The sequence below is a fragment of the Zea mays genome, chromosome 4, assembly GCF_902167145.1.
Source record: "Zea mays cultivar B73 chromosome 4, Zm-B73-REFERENCE-NAM-5.0, whole genome shotgun sequence".
Classification (NCBI taxonomy): Eukaryota; Viridiplantae; Streptophyta; class Magnoliopsida; order Poales; family Poaceae; genus Zea; species Zea mays.
The window spans coordinates 19,928,488-19,950,093 of NC_050099.1; the positions used below are offsets into that span (position 1 = coordinate 19,928,488).

Below are 21,606 nucleotides of genomic sequence, written 5' to 3' on the forward strand. Positions count from 1 at the left end.
GGCCGCTCAGCATATTACATTATTATATATATAATAAATTAATAACCCCTGGACCGATCGAATAGATCGCCACCTCCCTCCCGTCCTCCCCTGTAGAAGATGCTCTTCATCATGCATGCTTTACCAACCCATTCTGTTTCATCCCTGGATCGATATTTACCGCGGCAAATTCTTTTTTCCCGCTCCTGGCGTACCTACCGTACCCCTGCTATGCTAACGCTAGTGTATATATAATGCTGAATGTATATGGGAAGAGTGTCATCAATCAAATACTCAGACAACCATGGGGCACCAGGCGCAGCACGGCACGGACGACACCGAGGAGCTGCTTGCAGCCCACCGGCAGCTGTGGTGCCATGCCCTGGGCTACGTCAAGTCCATGGCGCTCAAGTGCGCCCTGGACCTGCGCATCCCCGACACCATCGACCGCTGCGGCGGGAGCGCCACCCTGGGCGAGCTGCTCGCCGCAAGCGAGATCCCGGCGTCCAACCACGACTACCTCCGACGGGTCATGCGCACGCTGACAGCCATGCGCATCTTCGCGGTCAGCCACGACGACCCCGCCAAGGCCGACGACGCGGCCGCCATCTCTTACCAGCTCACCCCGGCGTCCCGGCTGCTCGTCAGCAGCAGCAGCAGCAGCGTCGACGCCGCCGCCGCCGGCGCCGGCGCCTCGAAGGAGAACACTACTACCCCGAGCATCCTCCCCAACATCGCCCACCTGGTCCGCCCCAACACCATCTCCCTGCTGTTCAGCATGGGCGAGTGGATGAAGGACGAGAGCGCGGCGTCCGTGTCGCTGTACGAGACGGTGCACCGGCAGGGGATGTGGGCGTGCGTGGAGGACGACGCGGCCAACAGGGCCAGCTTCTACGAGAGCATGGACGCCGACACCCGGCTCGTGATGCAGGCCGTGGTCCGCCGGTGCCCGCACGTGTTCGACGGCATCAAGTCGCTCGTCGACGTCGGCGGCGGCCGCGGCACCGCCGCCGCCGCCGTCGTCGCCGCCTTCCCGCACATCCAGAGGTGCACCGTCATGGACCTCCCCCACGTCGTCGCCGAGGCTCCCGCCGGCACCGCCGGCCTGTCCTTCCACGGCGGCGACATGTTCGAGCACATCCCGTCGGCTGACGCACTCATGCTCAAGGTATGTGTGTATGTATGTATGTATACATCATCGTGTATACTATTACTCCATATAATATATACTGATAAACAGTTGTATATATATATATGATGCTGCAGTGGATCCTGCACGACTGGGATGAGGACAAGTGCATCAAGATAATGGAGCGCTGCAAGGAAGCGATCGGTGGCAAGGAAGCAGGGGGGAAGGTGATAATAATAGACACGGTGCTCGGATCTCGGGCAGACGACGACGACGACGACAAGACGTGCAGGGAGACGTATGTGTTGGATCTCCACATACTGAGCTTCGTGAACGGGGCGGAGCGGGAGGAGCACGAGTGGAGGAGGATCTTCCTGGCGGCTGGGTTCCGTGACTACAAGATCACGCACACCCGAGGCATCCCGTCCATCATCGAGGTCTTCCCGTGATGATCATGGATCGAGAGTCGATCATATATGCATGTTTGTACGTGTTTGTGTCATAATAAATCGATCGATCATGTTGTTTACCCTTTTTATTTCGGTATCTAGTTGCATCTGTGGGCGGGCTAAAATAAATCACGGCCGGCCGGGCTTCATCAAGCCCATGTATCCAGCTGTGTGTAATAATGCAATGGAAAACGAACCAAAAAGAATGCTTCCATTCCAGCAGCTCTCTCTCGCGTCCGCGTGCATGTCATGTGTGAGTGTGACTCCAGCTGAAACATTTTGCTTGGCTCTCGGAGGACGGAAACATAAATGATATCTGTTTGTAGCTAGCTCGCTGCTCGCCTCGGGACTCGGGTCGGGTGATGCATGCAGCTCACGGACGACGCACAAGCCAACCAATCAATGCCTGAGTAAAGCCTGTCCTGCGAACACATGCAAACAACAACAAAAAAAGCTGCCTGCGCGCGGCCAACCTGTCTGCGTTCAGCTCGTGCCCTGTCTGGTTTCTTGTCAGGGTGACAAGCAAGGAGATCTAAATTTTACACTGCTATGGGTATGTTTGGTTGCCTGACCCAGGGCACAACCAGGCCCATTTGAAACAACGTCTCAATGTTTGGTTTCGTGGCCCAGCGCACGAGCCTGTCTCAAGCGAGCGCACAACCAGGCCCATTTCGAACGCGGAAAAGTTGCTTCGCAAGTGAGCCTGGCTACTCGCAGCCGCCGCGGCTCTAGGGTTTTCTCCTCTCGCCACTCCTCTTGCTCTCGTCTTCAGACCCCTCGCAGCCGGCGCGGCTCTAGGGTTCTCTCCTCTCGCCACTCTCCTCTCGCTCTCGTCTTCAGACCACTCGCAGTCGCCGCCGCGGCTCTAGGGTTCTCTCCTCTCGCCACTCTCCTCTCGGGTTCTCTCGCCACTCGCAGCCGCCGCCGCGGCTCTCGCCTCTCGGGTTCACTCGCTCTCGCCTCTCGGGTTCACTCGCAGTCGCCGTGCTCACGGGCTCGCCGCCGTCATCTCTCTCCACCCGTGGTGACGACACCGCGCCCGTGGACGAGCTCGATCTGTCGATCTACTTTCATCTGCTTCGCAAGGTAAGCCCCTTTCTTGGCTGCTCATCTACTTTCATCTGCTTTATCTTCTCATTTGATTTCATCTGCTTCGCAAGGATCGCTCTCCTACGACCTCGATCGGTTCTCAGCTGCGAGCAAACCCTAGCCGTGTGGTCTCCCTCTTCTCAGGTTAGATCGCTCTCCTACGACCTCGATCGGTTCTCAGCTGCGAGTGAACCCTAGCTGTGTCGTCTCCCTCTTCTCAGGTTAGTACCCATCTAGATCTTCTCTTCTCGTTTGTCCTCCTAGTTCCCTCGATTACTGATCTGTGATCTTCTCGTTTGTCGTAAAGTTCTTGTCTTTGTTTATATATCTGATTAGTATACTTGCCTTGCTGATCTGTTGTCTAGTACCAAACTCTTGTCTTTGTTTATATATTTGATTAGTATATCTGATTAGTATTCCTCGTTAAATTCTTGTCTAGATCTGTTTACAGAATAAATATGAAACATACCCTTTTGATAATGTATGATTCATCAGTGATGTTTTAAGGCTCTGTCAGTACTGTAAGAAAGCCATTTAAGCATGTTTAACTGAACTTTTTAGTGATGTGCTTTCTTTATATCTGCAATCAATAGAATTTTTTACTGATGTGCTTAACTGAAGTTTTCAGTGATGTGCTTTCAATATCCTTGACTACCTGAACTTCACTGAACTTTTCAATATTATATTAAGTAGCATGTTGTTCAATTATAACTGAACTTTTCAATTATAACTGAACTTAACTAAACTTTTCATAATTATATTAAGTAGCATGTTGTTCAATTATAACTGAACTTTTCAATTATAACTGAACTTAACTGAACTTTTCAATATTATATTAAGTAGCATGTTGTTCAATTATAACTGAACTTTTCAATTATAACTGAACTTAACTTAACTGAACTTTTCAGTGATGTGTTTATTTATTGACTTAACTGAATTTAACATGTTTGTCATGCTTGTCTTGTTTAATTTAATGGATTATGCAACTAGCATAATCTGTCTATTATATTAAGTAGCTAGTTGTTCCTCTTTTCTTCTCCCCCTCTTACCTTCATCTATTCCTATTTTCCTCTTTCCTTACAACAATCTTACCTTTTGTTCCTCCTTTCTTCTCCCTCTCTGTAGCCTCTTGTCTTGTTTAATTTAATGGATTAATGCATTATATTATGCAGCTACCTCCATAACTATCTTCTTTTTATACTATGCAGGTAGTTAATGCATTATATTATGCTGCTACCTCCATAACTCTCTTCTTTATATTCTGACCATTTTTTCAGTGATGAAATTATGTTAAGTCTGAGCTTAGGACCAGTTTTCAGTGATGTTTTCTGTACATTTGAGCAGACTACAATTTTTCAGTGATGTTTTTTTTCAATCTGAGCAGACCACAATTTCTCAGTGATGTTTTTTTTTCAATCTGAGCAGACCACAATTTTTCAGTGATGTTTTTTGGTTCAATCTGAGCAGACCACGATTTCTCAGTGATGTTTTTTGGTTCAATCTGAGCAGACTACAATTTTTCAGTGATGTTACCAAGCCAGTTTGGAGGAACATCATTAGATGTAGCAACCCTGGCTTGTTTTTTTAATCTGAGCAGAGTACAATTTTTTCTCATTCAACAATTCCCTTATCTTATTTATTCAGATATGTTGGGTCCAAATCGTCATTTGCTGAAGTTGAGAGCATCGGCATTGGTTGTTGCTATATCTTGTTGGCTGTTTGCATGCCTTACACGTAGACTCTTTCATCCTCGTGTCACATATGGTCCAATGTTTCAAAGGGACATTGAGAGGCAGACAAATCTTAGATTTATCTATGAATCTGATGATATCCAATGTGTGGAGCTGCTTAGAATGTCTAAGGTCCCTTTCTTTGAGCTTTGTGCTTTGTTTCGGTCTCGACACTTGCTAAGGGATAATATTCACAGTTCTGTAGAAGAACAAGTTGCAAGGTTTCTACATGTTGTTGGTCATAATCAAAGGTTTAGAGTTCTCAAATTCACCTTCCGAAGATCTACTGAGACTATTAGTAGATATTTTCACGAGGTGTTAAGTGCAATTGGTGAGCTACGCACTGAGATGATCACCCCTCCTTCCACCTCTGTCCATCCCAAAATTCATGTTAGTAGAAGATGGTACCCGTACTTCAAGGTACTTTCCATTCCACTTAGGATTGCACATTAACCATTTAATTGAAATCTGTTAGTATTGTCTTTGTTTTAATAATTTTAACTTTAACATTTAGGATTGCGTTGGTGCCATTGATGGCACACATGTATTGGCTAGGGTTCCTAGTTCAATGAGAGCAGCCTTCATGGGTAGAAAGCACACAACGACACAAAATGTTCTAGCAGCTGTTGATTTTGATTTGAGATTTACCTATGTTCTTGCTGGCTGGGAAGGTTCAGCTCATGATGCCTTGATTCTATCAGATGCATTGGAAAGATCTGATGGCCTCATTGTGCCACCAGGTAATTCCATGACATGTTTGAATATGATTTTAAATTACTTCACAATCAAACTAACTAGAATTCTTTGAACTAGGAAAATTCTATTTAGTTGACGCTGGTTATGCTGTTAGACCTGGATTTCTACCTCCTTACCATAGCACAAGATATCATCTAAGAGAATTTGGTGGAGGAAATCATCCACTCAATCCAAGAGAACTCTTCAATTTAAGGCATTCTTCCCTCCGAGTAACAATTGAGAGAGCTTTCGGTGCCTTGAAGAATAGATTCAAGATTCTATACAACAAGCCTTTTCATCCATATCCGACACAAGTTAAGCTTGTGTTAGCATGCACCATCCTTCACAACTGGATTCTTAGATATGGGCTGGATTCACATTTTCCTTCGGAAAACACTTGGGCTCCAAACATTGCCAATGTGGAAGGTGCCATTGATGCAGTTCATGATAACCAAACTTGGACCCAACAAAGAGATGCTATATCAACTCAAATGTGGCAGCATAGGGGGTCTAGCCGTGTGTAATTTCTTTGTGGTTTTCTTCTAAGAAACATTGTAATCTGCAGTGATGTTTTTTGTTTTCAGCCTTACAATCTGAGAAACATTGTACTCTACAGTGATGTTTGGAACTTAATTATTTTTATATGCTGAGAGAAATTGTGATCTGCAGTGATGTTTTTTGTGGAACTTAATTATTTTTATATGCTGAGAGAAATTGTGATCTGCAGTGATGTTTTTTGTGGAACTTAATTATTTTTATATGCTGAGAGAAATTGTGATCTGCAGTGATGTTTTTTGTTATCAGCCTTACTTTCTGCTTTGAAGCTTAATTATTTTTTATATGCTGAGAAAACTGGTCCTATGCTATGATGCCATTTCATTACCTCTTCTTTTGACTTCAATTTTATATAGACTATGGAAGTTGAGCAAGTTGCTGCTGGTAGTAACTCAAGGACTGCCATGCGCTGGACCCCTGTGATGTCAGGCTTTATCTTGAGGAAGTTTGCAGACTTGGTTGGGCAAGGAGTAAAAACGGATAAAGGGTTCAAGGAGGTCCATGTCAACTCTGTGCCAAGGCACTGACTGAATTCAGTGGCCAAGAAGTCACAGGAACCCAGGTCTACAATCATTTGAGGAAGTGGCGTCAAAATGGATCAGGGTTTGTAGGCTCAAGGACCTAAGCGGTGCTCATTGGGATGAGAATACATTCACAATCGTCCTTGATGATGAACATCTGCTGGGCCATACAAAAGACAACCCAAAGGATGCTGAATTCCTCAATGTGGCAATTGAAAACTATGTGCAGATGCAAATTATATTTGGAGCTGGGCAGGCTACTGGCAAGTATGCCATGGCCTCAAATGAGCCCCTTGGCACCATCTCGGATGTCACTGAAGGTGCTGGTGCATCTGAAGAACCATGTCCTGTTGGTACTACTGCTTCTGGTTCTGCTGGTGCCAGCCCTTCTCATAGTGGTGATGTTGCTGGTAGTTCCTATGGATCATATGCAAAGAAAAGGAGACTCAGTGATGAAGAGTTGGGGATTATGACAGGGCTTACTGGAGCTGTGAACAAATTGGCTGAAGCTGTCCAAGCACCTGTTGTAGTCCAGACCACAGATGTCCACCCTGATCTATATCAAATTTGCATGAGTATTCCAGGTTTCACTGATGAGGAGTTGATGACTTGCCTTACCTACCTATTGGACAACAAAAGGCAAGGTGATGGCTTTGTGAAGATGGAGCCTAAACACCGTGTGCTTTGGCTAAGGCAGCACCTTGCAAAGATTTGAGCAGACCAGTCTTATGCCTATGATGCCTAATACCTTGCTCTATGCGTAGTACTTTGATCTATGCCTAATACTTTGCTCTATGCCTATGTCACTGAATCTGGAACTGTGGATGATAATTAATAATTCTGAGACTTTTGTACCTGTCTGTGATGATTTTATATTGAACTGTTGCCTATGATGATATGTTTTATAATGATGATCAATCAAGGGAGTATGACTTGTTGCTTTGTTTTCCTTGCTCATTTTGTGAATTTTGCCTGTGATGAAATATATTTGACTGATGACCATTCATGGGAGGTTGACTTGCTGCTTTGTTTTCCTTGCTCTTGGTTTTCTTCCTGTCTATGTCAGGCAACCAAACATACTCTATCCTTTAATCAGATTTCTCCACCTGCCCTATGTTCTCCCATGTATGGTCAAATGAGGTGTTTATTCATACAAAACTGAGGCAATTTATTGTATTACTCTCATGAGTTGATCAAGTGATTTTAATTGATAATTTCTGAGGCAAACTCAAGCAGATCTGTTCATTTCTGAGGCAAACTCTTATTGTTCATTTCTGAGGCAAACTCTCATGAGTAATCATATTTCTCCATCTGTTTGTTGCATTGACCAAGTTTTTTTTGTTGCTTTGTTTCATTATTCCCCACTTGCCAGATCCATCTGTCTGTGAAATCCCCCTTATTGCCACTTGCCTTATGTCTGTGAAATCTACGGATGCTCTTTGTTTGCCACTTGACAGATTTCTCCATCTGTCTGTGAAATCTGTGTGTAATCTGTCTGATTCAGATTATTGTAAATCATATATCATTTGTCACCCAGATCTATGTGTAATTTGTCTAATTCTGATTATTGTAATCTGATTCAGATCTGTCTGTGAAATCTGATTGCAGCTTATGGTTTCATATTTCATCTGTCTGAAATCTGATTGCAGCTTATAGTTCTGTAGATGATTGCAATTAGTTCATTTTATTTTTCCCATGTATGGTCAAATGAGGTGTTTATTCATACAAAACTGAGGCAATTTATTGTATTACTCTCATGAGTTGATCAAGTGATTTTAATTGATAATTTCTGAGGCAAACTCTTATTGTTCATTTCTGAGGCAAACTCTCATGAGTAATCAGATTTCTCCATCTGTTTGTTGCATTGACCAAGTTTTTTTTGCTTTGTTTCATTATTCCCCACTTGCCAGATCCATCTGTCTGTGAAATCCCCCTTATTGCCACTTGCCAGATCCACTTGCCTTATGTCTGTGAAATCTACGGATGCTCTTTGTTTGCCACTTGACAGATTTCTCCATCTGTCTGTGAAATCTGTGAAATCTATGTGTAATCTGTGTGAAATCTGTGAAATCTGATTGCAGCTTATGGTTTCATATTTCATCTGTCTGTGAAATATGATTGCAGCTTACAGTTCTGTAGATGATTGCAATTAGTTCATTTTATGGATCAAAATTATATTTTTAGTTCAAATCTATTGTAATTTGTGTAGTAGCATTTAAAATTTTGAAATTTGGCAGGAGCTTCATTGTACACAAGAAAACTGTCGGCAACCCACCCAATTGGGCCAAGCTAAAAAAAGAGAACCAAACAATGTATAATATGTGTCTGGTTTATTTTGACCAGGCAACCAAACAGTGTTTGTTGGCTCCGTACATGCGGGCTCCCCTGAGCCTGGTCCTCTCACTGGGCCAGGCTCAGGCTGGGCTAGGTAACCAAACACATCCTATAAGATTTAAGGATCTACTCTTATTAGGATTATATCATATTTCTATTTATTTAGAGTTTTATCTTTTTATAAAAAAGTATTTGGATCGTGATCCATTACCATCCTTATTTCTTGTGCACACGAACTTAAAAACTATCCATCTACAATTTTTTTTTGTGCAAGCTATGTCAACTACCCCCTCTATTTTAAACTACAACACGTTTTATCTTGTCTGGATACACATTATTGTGTTTATTATCCGTCTCTTTGTTGCTGCACAATGGTAATCTCGTATGTCAGGAGCCAAACTCTCTGTGCATAGGTTAGATTGTGCATAGGCTTTTATTTTTGTTATTTGCATTGGTATATTTAGGATAGATACACCCCACATTTGATTGTCCATATCATAACATATAGTAGAGAAAATTACATAAATAATTATCAAAGTATTATACACGTCTAGTTTTGTTCAGAAAAATCTAAGAAACACAAATATGAAATCGATTTATTGATTAAATATTTTAATTACAAGATATAATGGAAAAACAACTTTAAAAACATTTTTGTTTTGCGTGCAGGTAGGGGTGATAACGGGTCGGGTATACGGGTAGTGGATACGGATAGTGCAAATACCCGCTTTTTCGGATACAGATACGAGCATTTTTATATTCGGGACGGATACAGGTAATACCCGAATAGTGCAGCTTCAGATTCCGGTCGGATACGAAGCGAAGACTACCCGGTAAATACCCGGATATTCGGGTCAAATATGTCTCACATATTTAATTTTTCTGCATTATAATATAGTTATAAAATCATAACTTTTACATATGAAATCGGATGAAGATAAAGTTTATATCAAAATTATAGAGCTCGAAGAAATCTATAACTTTATAGTACATCATATTTTTGTTTAAACAAACATTTAGACCAAAATCATTGAAATAGTGTCCAAATTTATATCAAATTAAATTAATAGACTTTATTATTTTCATGTGGGGACTCAAAGTTATCTCCATGTGGGAACTTGAGATTATCTTTTTATAGACTATTTATTAGTATTGGTAACTTATTTGCAATTTTTAGTTGATACTACAATATTTTTATGAATTTAATTGTATTTTGATGATTTAGTACAACAAGAAATTAATAATACACCAAATAGCCTCATATTTTTTTGAAATTTTACGAAGGCACAACATATGTTCATATATAACCATAAAAATGTTTGGGTCATAATCTATAAGATGCACATGGTTCTTCCATTTCACTTTAAGTTATTTGTATGAGCTACATGTGAAATCACTCTAAGTATCCAAAGTTTCAACATAATCAGTACTTTACTTTATCATTTTCATGTGAGGACTTGATTTATCTTTGTACATAATGTTTATTAGTTTTTAAACCTATTTGCAATTTTTGAGTGAAACTAGAATATTTTATGAATTTAATTATATTTTGATAATGTTCTATAGAAAATAATAATAATACACAAATAGCCTAAACAATTCATAGTTTTTTTACAGAGACACAACATATATCTATATATAGTTCTAAAAAACATTTGGACTATAAAATCCAGAAGATGCTAGTGTTTCTTCCATTCCGCTCATACTTATTGCGTGAGTTACACGTGAAATCACTTCATGTATCGAAGTTTCAACATAATCAATACTCCACTTATCATTTTTCATGTGGAGACTTGAGGTTATCTTTGAATAGATTGTTTATTAGTTTTGGTAACTTTTTGCAATTTTGGGTCGAAACTAGTGTATTTTATGAAGTTGATTATATTTTGATGATTTTATGTAGAAAGAAATTAATAATGCACAAATAGCCTCAGAAATTCATGAAATTATACGAAGGTACAACATATGGCTACCTATAGTCATAAAAATAATGGGACCATAAAATTCACAAGATGTCAACATTTCTTCTATTTTACTTCCACTTATTGCTTGAGTTACACGTGAAATTATTCTAAGTATCCAAGTTTTAACATAATCAACACTTCACTTTACCATTTTTATGTGGGAAATTGAGATTATCTTCTTATAAAATGTTTATTAGTCTTGATAATTTACTTGCAATTTCGTGGTCGAACAAGAATATTTTATGATAACCAATTAATGCATTATCCTACAAGTATCCGATATCCGACCAAATAATATCCATATCCATCACTTATCCTCCCGGATAAATCGATCCCTATATCCATATCCGTCCCGTTTCTAACTATCCGTATTCGACCCCGAATCCATTTTAAATACATTTGGGTAGGATATAGGATGAGCTACTATCTGTCCGTATCCGTCCGTTTTCACCCCTACGTGCAGGTACATGTAACTCCATCTCCATGGGTGGCGCAGAGCCTGCACGCATGGAGACGTCTACATGATGCCACACCCCTCGTTTTCTATCTATTCAGCTTGTACACTGTCAGAGAGGCAATCTCCGGCCGGGTGGCGGAATGCACCCTCCCTAAATCCTAAGATGAGGAGGGGCCTCAGCGTTTTGCCTGTCTGCTAAGCGATGAACGAACACAAGAACACACAAGGGTTTAGAGTGGTTCGGGCCGCCGGAGCGTAATACCCTACTCCACTATGTGATTTATTGAGCTTGAGAGTTTGTATGAACTTGTAAGCCTGAGCTGGGTCTAAGTGTGTCTGAGTGAGCTTTAGTGAGCCTGAGTTGTAACGTTGTGTGCCTCCCCTTTTATAGCTGAAGGGGGCACGTACAAGGGTGCTGAGCCCCGACATGCGGGCCCAGGGACATAACAGATGTAATACTTGGAGCAACTAATGCTGGTCGCCAGTGCATTCTCCTTGCGCCCTGATATCCGCAGCCTGCGTAGTATCGACATGCAGCGGAAGCTTCAGTGGCAACGTACGAGTGATGATGAGCACAGTGTATGCCGCAGCATGGGCGTACTGCCTGCCACCGGAGCGGACGGGCACGCCGCCTGCAGGATGGCTTGGCCGCCGCCCATCAGCAGAGTGGACTGGGCATATTAAATGCTGAGGCGACACATCATTTGTCAGTGGAGTAGATAGGGCGTATTTAATGCTGAGGGGGCACATCACCTGCCCCGCAATAAATGCGCGGCCCAGAGGCCTTACGTCTGGCTCCGCCCGCTGGCTTACGTCACGGGCAGTAGGCCACGTGGCAGCATCGGGTCTCCGCCTGAGTGGGGAGTGGGAGCGCTCGCGGTATGGTCTGGACACGTGTCAGCACCGGACCCCTGCCTGGCCTTGATTAAGGCCTGGGTATTCTTTGCCTTGGAATCCTGGGACCCCACTGTGAGTAGCTCGGACCCCTCCTGAGGGGTCCGGGACCCGTCCCAGGGGTCTGGTTTGTACCTGTTGAGGTCTTGAACCTCGCCAGGAAGTTCGGTCTGTGTATCTAGGGGTCCGGCACTTCCCGTAGGGGTCCAAACCCACTGTTGACACCTTAGAGTAGATTGTCTCCTCTGGCAACGTGGCGGCCCCGGAGCCGCTGTAAGCCCCAAAATTTATATAAGAGAGAAAAATATAATAATAAAATAAATATATGAAGTAACAAAATTTTAAAGAGGGACATTTATGTTCAAAATAGAATTTAGACTTAAACAGGAATTTGAGAATTTGAGAAAGAGAAGGAAATTCTAGGGTTTGAGGAAAGGGGAGAAAACACTACACAAATGAGATAAAATAAATATATACAAATCTTCCACACTGGTATGATCTAATTGACACATGTAATATGAGTGCAAGTCACATTTAATTTTGAATTCAAAACCTGAATAAAAAAAATCAGAAAAGGGAAAGGAGAATTATAAAAGAAAATAAAAAAAGAAAAAGCAGTTCTTTTTTTTTGTCCTGTTGGGCCTATTCCCTCAAACCGGCCCACCCCACCCTCTCTACTGCACGCCAGCCAGCTCTCAAGCCCACACGCGCGCGCTTTGGCCTTCACTGGCTCGTGGGGCCCATCTGTCGGATTAGCCTCCTGCATCCTCGCGCTCGGGTAAACTACCAGCGCTAGGAAGCCGCACGGACCCTGCCTGAGCTGCCGTGATTCTCGGCCATATCCGCAATCCAGGCGCTACCAACCTTCTCTCCTCCGTATAAAGGTGGCCAGGGCAGTTCCTCTTTCTTCCCGACCTGGCCAGGCTTCGTAGCTTGTTCACCCACCCGCGCCGCCAACAGAGAATAGGGGAGAGGAAAGTACGTCGCCGCCAGTCGAGCTGTGCTAGACCACGGTCCAGACTTCGCTGGGGCAATCCTTGAAGCTTGCCGCTCGTGCTTATCCACTTGGGGGCGTCAATCATCGGCCGAATTCGACTGGATTGCTCACCGGAATCCCTGGTGTGTCGTCGACCGCGCCTCGCCGTCGAGGTATTCCCAAAATCGCCTCGCTTAACGGTCTTCTTCATGCGTTGGGGATCAAATGGGAAGATCGGAGCTCTGGGTAGTGATTCGCGCGCGCTCCGGCTAGGGAGTTCCGCCGTGCGTGGCACGTCGCCGGGATTGGGTGTTGGCTGGAGCACTCGGCCACTCCGGACACCTGGTAAGGCCCTCGATGCAATTCGCCGCTTCCCCAATCTTCGATTAGCACCGGTTTGACTCAGGATTAGGGCGCTGGGCCGCGGACCATAGGATTCCGATGGGTTCGGCACGGTGGCTGTGAGCGGTGCCGCTGTCTTGTGAGCGCAGAGAGAGAGAAAGGAAGCCGTCACAGTGGAATTCGAGGAGGAAGGGAGCAGATGCCTTGCAGAGGCCATGGATGTGATCACCGGTGTCTTTCTAACCTGTCTGGCTTATCGTCGTGCTCGATTGGGGGTTGGAGCGCTTCTAATTTCTCGCCGGAATTGGTGCTTCACCGTGGAACCGCATACCACCGTGGGCCGGATTTTCTGCGCCGCCATCATCAGTGAGAACCTCTCCTCCGATCTCGCCCTTGTCTCTGCTCCGTGTAGCATCCTTCGGTTTGTAATTTGGCATATTTAGTCGCTGCGCCGCCTCCCTCCGGTGAGAGTCCGGCCGCGGGTGCTCAGCACCGTCGCACGTCTCCAGCTGTGGAGGAAGACGAGGGTAGGACCGTTGATCTTGTAGCAGACGCTCCAGATTAGAAGAGAGAGTGCTCCCTTCGATGAAGGGATCTGTGCCGTAGGTAATGGAATGGTTGGGCAGGATTGAATCGGGCGTAGGGTTGGTGTAAACCGTTCGATGACGATCTGACGGCCAGGATACGATACCGGTTCACTGGAATCGCAATCTAATATGGGACGTTCATGCTAGATCGGACGGTCAGGATTGAACCATACCCCTTCAGCCCTGGCCGACTTTTAAAAGAGACCCTGGTTTCTTTCTTATTAAACCCGCCGTCCAGCTAGGTTGCGGCCTGTGTCTTAGGTTCTTTTGCGCCAAAGTCCCTGCGCTTTTCTGTAAATTAGGCCTAGTCCAGAGAACAGAAAAACCAGAGAAATGAATTTAGTAATAGATTTTTAATATTAAATTAATGGCAGAAACTTGTTTAATTCATAGAAAATGCATATGAACTCCAAATTGGTCCATTCCAATTCCTAAATTTTCATAATATTATTGTCTATCCATTTGTACCACTGTTTTTACATGAAACACACATTAAAATTTATTTCTCACTTAACCCTATATTAAATGCATAAAATCTTTAGAAATTCATAACTTAAAATATATAACTCCAAAATTATTAATTCCAGTTCCTATGATCTCATTTTAGTATCTAGATTTTTACTGTGTATTTTATTTGCATGTTTGATGTGATGTTAATTTATGTTATGCTATGTATGTATTGTGTTGATGCGAGTAGACGAGCAAGCCACTGTGGAATCTGTGGTTCAGCAAGTAGAGATAGCTGAGCAGGAGCTCGTCGAAGGCAAGTTGTGCCCTTGATCACTTCCTTTTACCCATTCATGTTCTTATTAATCATAATGATCTGCATAGGTTAATTTTGATGGGACCCAATAGGATGCCCTAGATTTTGACTATCTTTATACCTTGTTTCACCACTGGTTTTACTACTAAAGTTTTGGGTAGTTCATGCTATTGCTTTATGTGGATTTGGGTATAGAGATATTCATCACTCATTGTTATACTTTTTATTATCTGTTTTATTCTTTAATGTTCATGTTAAGATCATTATGTTAATGGGAACATGGAGAACCACCCGGGAAAACAGTGCTACCACAAGGGTTTATGGACGCCCTTGGCTGATTAATTAGGAAAGCTAGTGGAGGACTACCTTACCCGAAAGGGGCAAGGGCAGTAGGGGAGTGGTCAGTGTAGGGAGGTCCTTGGTTGATTTTGCTGCGATGGCGGTGAGACAAGAACCCTGCACTGGAGCTTCCTATAAACTGTAGCGGGTTTTCTGAAGCTAGTGGAACTTTGTAAAGGCCTCGTAGTGGTACCCTGCCTCGCTTCCTTGGTAGAGGTGTATGGAGTCTGATCAACTCTGTGGCAAATGGGTAACACGACTTGTGGGTAAAGATGCGCAACCTCTGCAGAGTGTAAAACTGGTATACTAGCCGTGCTCACGGTCATGAGCGGCTCGGACACTCACATGATTAAATTATGGAACTTAAACTCAATTTGTCATATGCATTGCATCGCATGTGAGGTTGTTACTTTTGTTCTACTACTTAATTGGGTTGGTATTTACTTATACTTAGTAACTGCTAATAAAATCTTGACCAACTTTAAAAGCAATGCTCAGCTCTAACCATCCTCTTTGGTAAGCCTTACACTTCACGTGAGCTCCCACCTTTGGCGAGTTCATACAAATTATTCCCCACAACTTGTTGAGCGATGAACGTATGTGAGCTCACTCTTGCTGTCTCACACCCCCCCCCCACAGGTCAAGAACACGTACCGCAGGATGAGGCGCATGGAGGATGTTGTTCGTGAGTGGTCTAGGTCGTCGTCTCCCAGTCAACTTTGGGTTGCTGGATCGTTTCCTCATATGATGTAATTATTTAATTATTTTGTATAGAACTCCTGTTATATAGTAAAGATGTGACATTCGATCCTGTGCCACTATGCATCATATGTGTGAGACTTGGTCCCAGCACACCTGGTGTTTATGTTCGCGCCCGGGCTTTGGATCCCTAAAACCCGGGTGTGACAGAAGTGGTATCAGAGGAATGTTGACTGTAGGACGAAACCTAGATAGAACTGGACAACCAATACTTACTTACCTTTGCTACTCTGATTCTTTCTAAACTTCTCTTAATCTTTTCTCATCTATTTCCGCTTTACTCTGATTACTCTTATTTTTTTCCTTCTAAAGACAAATGTTGATTTCACACTTTGAAATCCCGTGCCTAAAGTAACTTTTAGGAATAGGAGACCTACTCTTAGGAACAAAAATAAACTATTTTTTTAGGTATCTATACACTTGAGTGCTTGTTCTTATGATATTTGTCTGATTTGGATCTTTGATTGAGTGTGATGAGTTGTGGAGTAATGTCCACAATTACATCTGCATATATAGGCATAAATAGAATTCATAAGATAACTAAACAACTTAGATTATCCTCCATTACAATTTATCTATTTCATAGAGATCCCTCTAATCTTCACAGACTCTCTCTTATCTTAATAGATCTATCTTATCTTATAAGATTCTCTCTTATCTTACTAGATCCACCTCATCTTAAAAAGATTCTTCTTACCTTAATAAATTCATCTTATCTTGAAAAGATTCTATTTTATCCTAACAGATCTAACTAATCTCAAAAGATTATATCTTATTCTTCATGACTCGTCTTGACCTAACAAGCATGCTTATCCCCACCACTTTGCTTATCTCATAACAACATAACAAATATGATTTATTCTAAAATAAAATAAGTAGATCTTATCTGATTACACCAATTTAGTTCTGATCCCATCTAATTTGATCAGACCTAACCTAATGGACAAAAATGTTAGATAATACTGGTAAAATAAGATTGGATCCTACTCTTATAAATATGTTTTAATCCAAGTTAAACTAAGGTTCCAATTAAGACTAGACCACATACAACAACCTGACCTTATGCAACCACCTTAACCATTCGATGGTTGCATAACCCCTCCATTTAACTCATCAGAGATTTTGATCTACCTACACCATATAGTTACCCAAAGCTTGATATAAAACAACAGATTAAGCTATGTCAAAGAATCTTCAGATCATAACCAGTTACTGGCCTATGTATTCTTCTTACCAAATACGTTTCCTTGCAAAACTATATTCCCATATGCTTTTAATTGTCAATACCAGGAAAGGAAAGATAATCACGCAACAGCAAACAGAAATGAATCCTCCAAATCCTCCACCTGTTGAAATCGATCAAGTGGTTGCTGCCCAAAGACTGGTAATACAACAATTAACAGACCTGGTGACCGAGATGCAAAATCAGATAAGACAAGAACGCGAGGAAATACGTCAGGTCCGCCAAGAAATAAGGCAAGCGCGGTTGGAGAGACAACAACAGCCTCCACCACCACCAGCAGCTCCACCAAGCTACATAAACATATATATAAATTACTACTATTTGTAAGATCTAGATGTTACTTTAGTTAGTAGATGATATGATATTATTTTAGGAGGAATAATAAGGTCTAATCGACCCCCTGTGTTGCTAATAAAGTATGCATCATGCTGAGATTTTTGTTTGTGCATATGTGTCGAGACAATATGAGTATACACCCTTTCCTTACAAATCTCGAGGACGAGATTTCTGTTAAGGGGGTAGGATTTGTAAGCCCCAAAATTTATATAAGAGAGAAAAATATAATAATAAAATAAATATATGAAGTAACAAAATTTTAAAGAGGGACATTTATGTTCAAAATAGAATTTAGACTTAAACAGGAATTTGAGAATTTGAGAAAGAGAAGGAAATTCTAGGGTTTGAGGAAAGGGGAGAAAACACTACACAAATGAGATAAAATAAATATATACAAATGTTCCACACTGGTATGATCTAATTGACACATGTAATATGAGTGCAAGTCACATTTAATTTTGAATTCAAAACCTGAATAAAAAAAATCAGAAAAGGGAAAGGAGAATTATAAAAGAAAATAAAAAAAGGAAAAGCAGTTCTTTTTTTTGTCCTGTTGGGCCTATTCCCTCAAACCGGCCCACCCCACCCTCTCTACTGCACGCCAGCCAGCTCTCAAGCCCACACGCGCGCGCTTTGGCCTTCACTGGCTCGTGGGGCCCATCTGTCGGATTAGCCTCCTGCATCCTCGCGCTCGGGTAAACTACCAGCGCTAGGAAGCCGCACGGACCCTGCCTGAGCTGCCGTGATTCTCGGCCATATCTGCAATCCAGGCGCTACCAACCTTCTCTCCTCCGTATAAAGGTGGCCAGGGCAGTTCCTCTTTCTTCCCGACCTGGCCAGGCTTCGTAGCTTGTTCACCCACCCGCGCCGCCAACAGAGAATAGGGGAGAGGAAAGTACGCCGCCGCCGGTCGAGCTGCGCTAGACCACGGTCCAGACTTCACTGGGGCAATCCTTGAAGCTTGCCGCTCGTGCTTATCCACTTGGGGGCGTCAATCATCGGCCGAATTCGACTGGATTGCGCACCGGAATCCCTGGTGTGTCGTCGACCGTGCCTCGCCGTCGAGGTATTCCCAAAATCGCCTCGCTTAACGGTCTTCTTCATGCGTTGGGGATCAAATGGGAAGATCGGAGCTCTAGGTAGTGATTCGCGCGCGCTCCGGCTAGGGAGTTCCGCCGTGCGTGGCGCGTCGCCGGGATTGGTTGTTGGCTGGAGCTCTCGGCCACACCGGACACCTGGTAAGGCCCTCGATGCATTTCGCCGCTTCCCCAATCTTCGATTAGCACCGGTTTGACTCAGGATTAGGGCACTGGGCCGCGGACCATAGGATTCCGATGGGTTCGGCACGGTGGCTGTGAGCGGCGCCGCTGTCTTGTGAGCGCAGAGAGAGAGAGAGAAAGGAAGCCGTCGCAGTGGAATTCGAGGAGGAAGGGAGCATATGCCTTGCAGAGGCCATGGATGTGATCACCGGTGTCTTTCTAACCTGTCTGGCTTATCGTCGTGCTCGATTGGGGGTTGGAGCGCTTCTAATTTCTCGCCGGATTTGGTGCTTCACCGTGGAACCGCATACCACCGTGGGCCGGATTTTCTGCGCCGCCATCATCAGTGAGAACCTCTCCTCCGATCTCGCCCTTGTCTCTGCTCCGTGTAGCATCCTTCGGTTTGTAATTTGGCATATTTAGTCGCTGCGCCGCCTCCCTCCGGTGAGAGTCCGGCCGTGGGTGCTCAGCACCGTCGCACGTCTCCAGCTGTGGAGGAAGACGAGGGTAGGACCGTTGATCTTGTAGCGGACGCTCCAGATTAGAAGAGAGAGTGCTCCCTTCGATGAAGGGATCTGTGCCGTAGGTAATGGAATGGTTGGGCAGGATTGAATCGGGCGTAGGGTTGGTGTAAACCGTTCGATGACGATCTGACGACCAGGATACGATACCGGTTCACTGGAATCGCAATCTAATATGGGACGTTCATGCTAGATCGGACGGTCAGGATTGAACCATACCCCTTCAGCCCTGGCCGACTTTTAAAAGAGACCCTGGTTTCTTTCTTATTAAACCCGCCGTCCAGCTAGGTTGCGGCCTGTGTCTTAGGTTCTTTTGCGCCAAAGTCCCTGCGCTTTTCTAGTCCAGAGAACAGAAAAACCAGAGAAATGAATTTAGTAATAGATTTTTAATATTAAATTAATGGCAGAAACTTGTTTAATTCATAGAAAATGCATATGAACTCCAAATTGGTCCATTCCAATTCCTAAATTTTCATAATATTATTGTCTATCCATTTGTACCACTGTTTTTACATGAAACACACATTAAAATTTATTTCTCACTTAACCCTATATTAAATGCATAAAATCTTTAGAAATTCATAACTTAAAATATATAACTCCAAAATTATTAATTCCAGTTCCTATGATCTCATTTTAGTGTCTAGATTTTTACTGTGTATTTTATTTGCATGTTTGATGTGATGTTAATTTATGCTATGCTATGTATGTATTGTGTTGATGCGAGTAGACGAGCAAGCCACTGTGGAATCTGTGGTTCAGCAAGTAGAGACAGCTGAGCAGGAGCTCGTCGAAGGCAAGTTGTGCCCTTGATCACTTCCTTTTACCCATTCATGTTCTTATTAATCATAATGATCTGCATAGGTTAATTTTGATGGGACCCAATAGGATGCCCTAGATTTTGACTATCTTTATACCTTGTTTCACCACTGGTTTTACTACTAAAGTTTTGGGTAGTTCATGCTATTGCTTTATGTGGATTTGGGTATAGAGATATTCATCACCCATTGTTATACTTTTTATTATCTGTTTTATTCTTTAATGTTCATGTTAAGATCATTATGTTAATGGGAACATGGAGAACCACCCGGGAAAACAGTGCTACCACAAGGGTTTATGGACGCCCTTGGCTGATTAATTAGGAAAGCTAGTGGAGGACTACCTTACCCGAAAGGGGCAAGGGCAGTAGGGGAGTGGTCAGTGTAGGGAGGTCCTTGGTTGATTTTGCTGCGATGGCGGTGAGACAAGAACCCTGCACTGGAGCTTCCTATAAACTGTAGCGGGTTTTCTGAAGCTAGTGGAACTTTGTAAAGGCCTCGTAGTGGTACCCTGCCTCGCTTCCTTGGTAGAGGTGTATGGAGTCTGATCAACTCTGTGGCAAATGGGTAACACGACTTGTGGGTAAAGATGCGCAACCTCTGCAGAGTGTAAAACTGGTATACTAGCCGTGCTCACGGTCATGAGCGGCTCGGACACTCACATGATTAAATTATGGAACTTAAACTCAATTTGTCATATGCATTGCATCGCAGGTGAGGTTGTTACTTTTGTTCTACTACTTAATTGGGTTGGTATTTACTTATACTTAGTAACTGCTAATAAAATCTTGACCAACTTTAAAAGCAATGCTCAGCTCTAACCATCCTCTTTGGTAAGCCTTACACTTCACGTGAGCTCCCACCTTTGGCGAGTTCATACACATTATTCCCCACAACTTGTTGAGCGATGAACGTATGTGAGCTCACTCTTGCTGTCTCACACCCCCCACAGGTCAAGAACACGTACCGCAGGATGAGGCGCATGGAGGATGCTGTTCGTGAGTGGTCTAGGTCGTCGTCTCCCAGTCAACTTTGGGTTGCTGGATCGTTTCCTCATATGATGTAATTATTTAATTATTTTGTATAGAACTCCTGTTATATAGTAAAGATGTGACATTCGATCCTGTGCCACTATGCATCATATGTGTGAGACTTGGTCCCAGCACACCTGGTGTTTATGTTCGCGCCCGGGCTTTGGATCCCTAAAACCCGGGTGTGACAGCCGCCCACGTGGTGGGGTTGGGCGCTGTTTGCCGCATGACTAAAGATAGCCGCATGGACACCGTGCCTTCATACTGTAGTAAGGGGTACCCCTGATTTTGGGTAACGACAGTGGCCCCTGGGCCCGCCTTAGGGGAGGAAACGAGCCTGCAGGTGGGGCCAAAGCTTGATTGGTGATTGGCACGCTGCTTCTGTGCGCTTGCTGACGTAATTACTGCCAGTCCGTCTTCGGTCACGCCAACTGCCACGCCTGTCCCCGCGGCTGACTGACCCGTGATCTCCGCACTTGATGGCCTTGCTGGGCCACGCGCGGGGTGCCTTGATACCGCTGCATTGGTTTTGAAAATTCACCTTCTCTGTCTTCTGCGGTGGCCCCGAGGAGGCATGGTACTGGCGCGAGCGGTGGTTCGACTTCTCTGCACCCAGGAACCGGCGCCCAAAGAGGATGACTCGTGGGCCCAGGCCCCCATGCTAGAGACTGGGTTGTTGGTTTCGGCGGAGGTGAAAGAGGCGCACTACCACAGATGGTGGCGTGCTCCTCACGCGGTGGTTCACCTTATCCACACACGGAGACCGACGCCCGATGAGTATGACTCGTGGGCCCGG

The 21,606-nt window shown here is 43.9% G+C and overlaps 1 protein-coding gene across 1 annotated transcript; it reads left to right on the top strand.

Moving 5' to 3' along the window:
- Positions 1 to 257: 257 nt before the first annotated feature.
- LOC100147731 (O-methyltransferase BX7) lies at positions 258 to 1,776 on the top strand. Its single transcript, NM_001127247.2, has 2 exons — positions 258 to 1,147; positions 1,246 to 1,776. The coding sequence occupies exons 1-2, from the start codon at positions 284 to 286 to the stop codon at positions 1,555 to 1,557; spliced, it is 1,176 nt and encodes a 391-aa protein (NP_001120719.2). The 5' UTR covers positions 258 to 283; the 3' UTR covers positions 1,558 to 1,776.
- Positions 1,777 to 21,606: the final 19,830 nt, after the last annotated feature.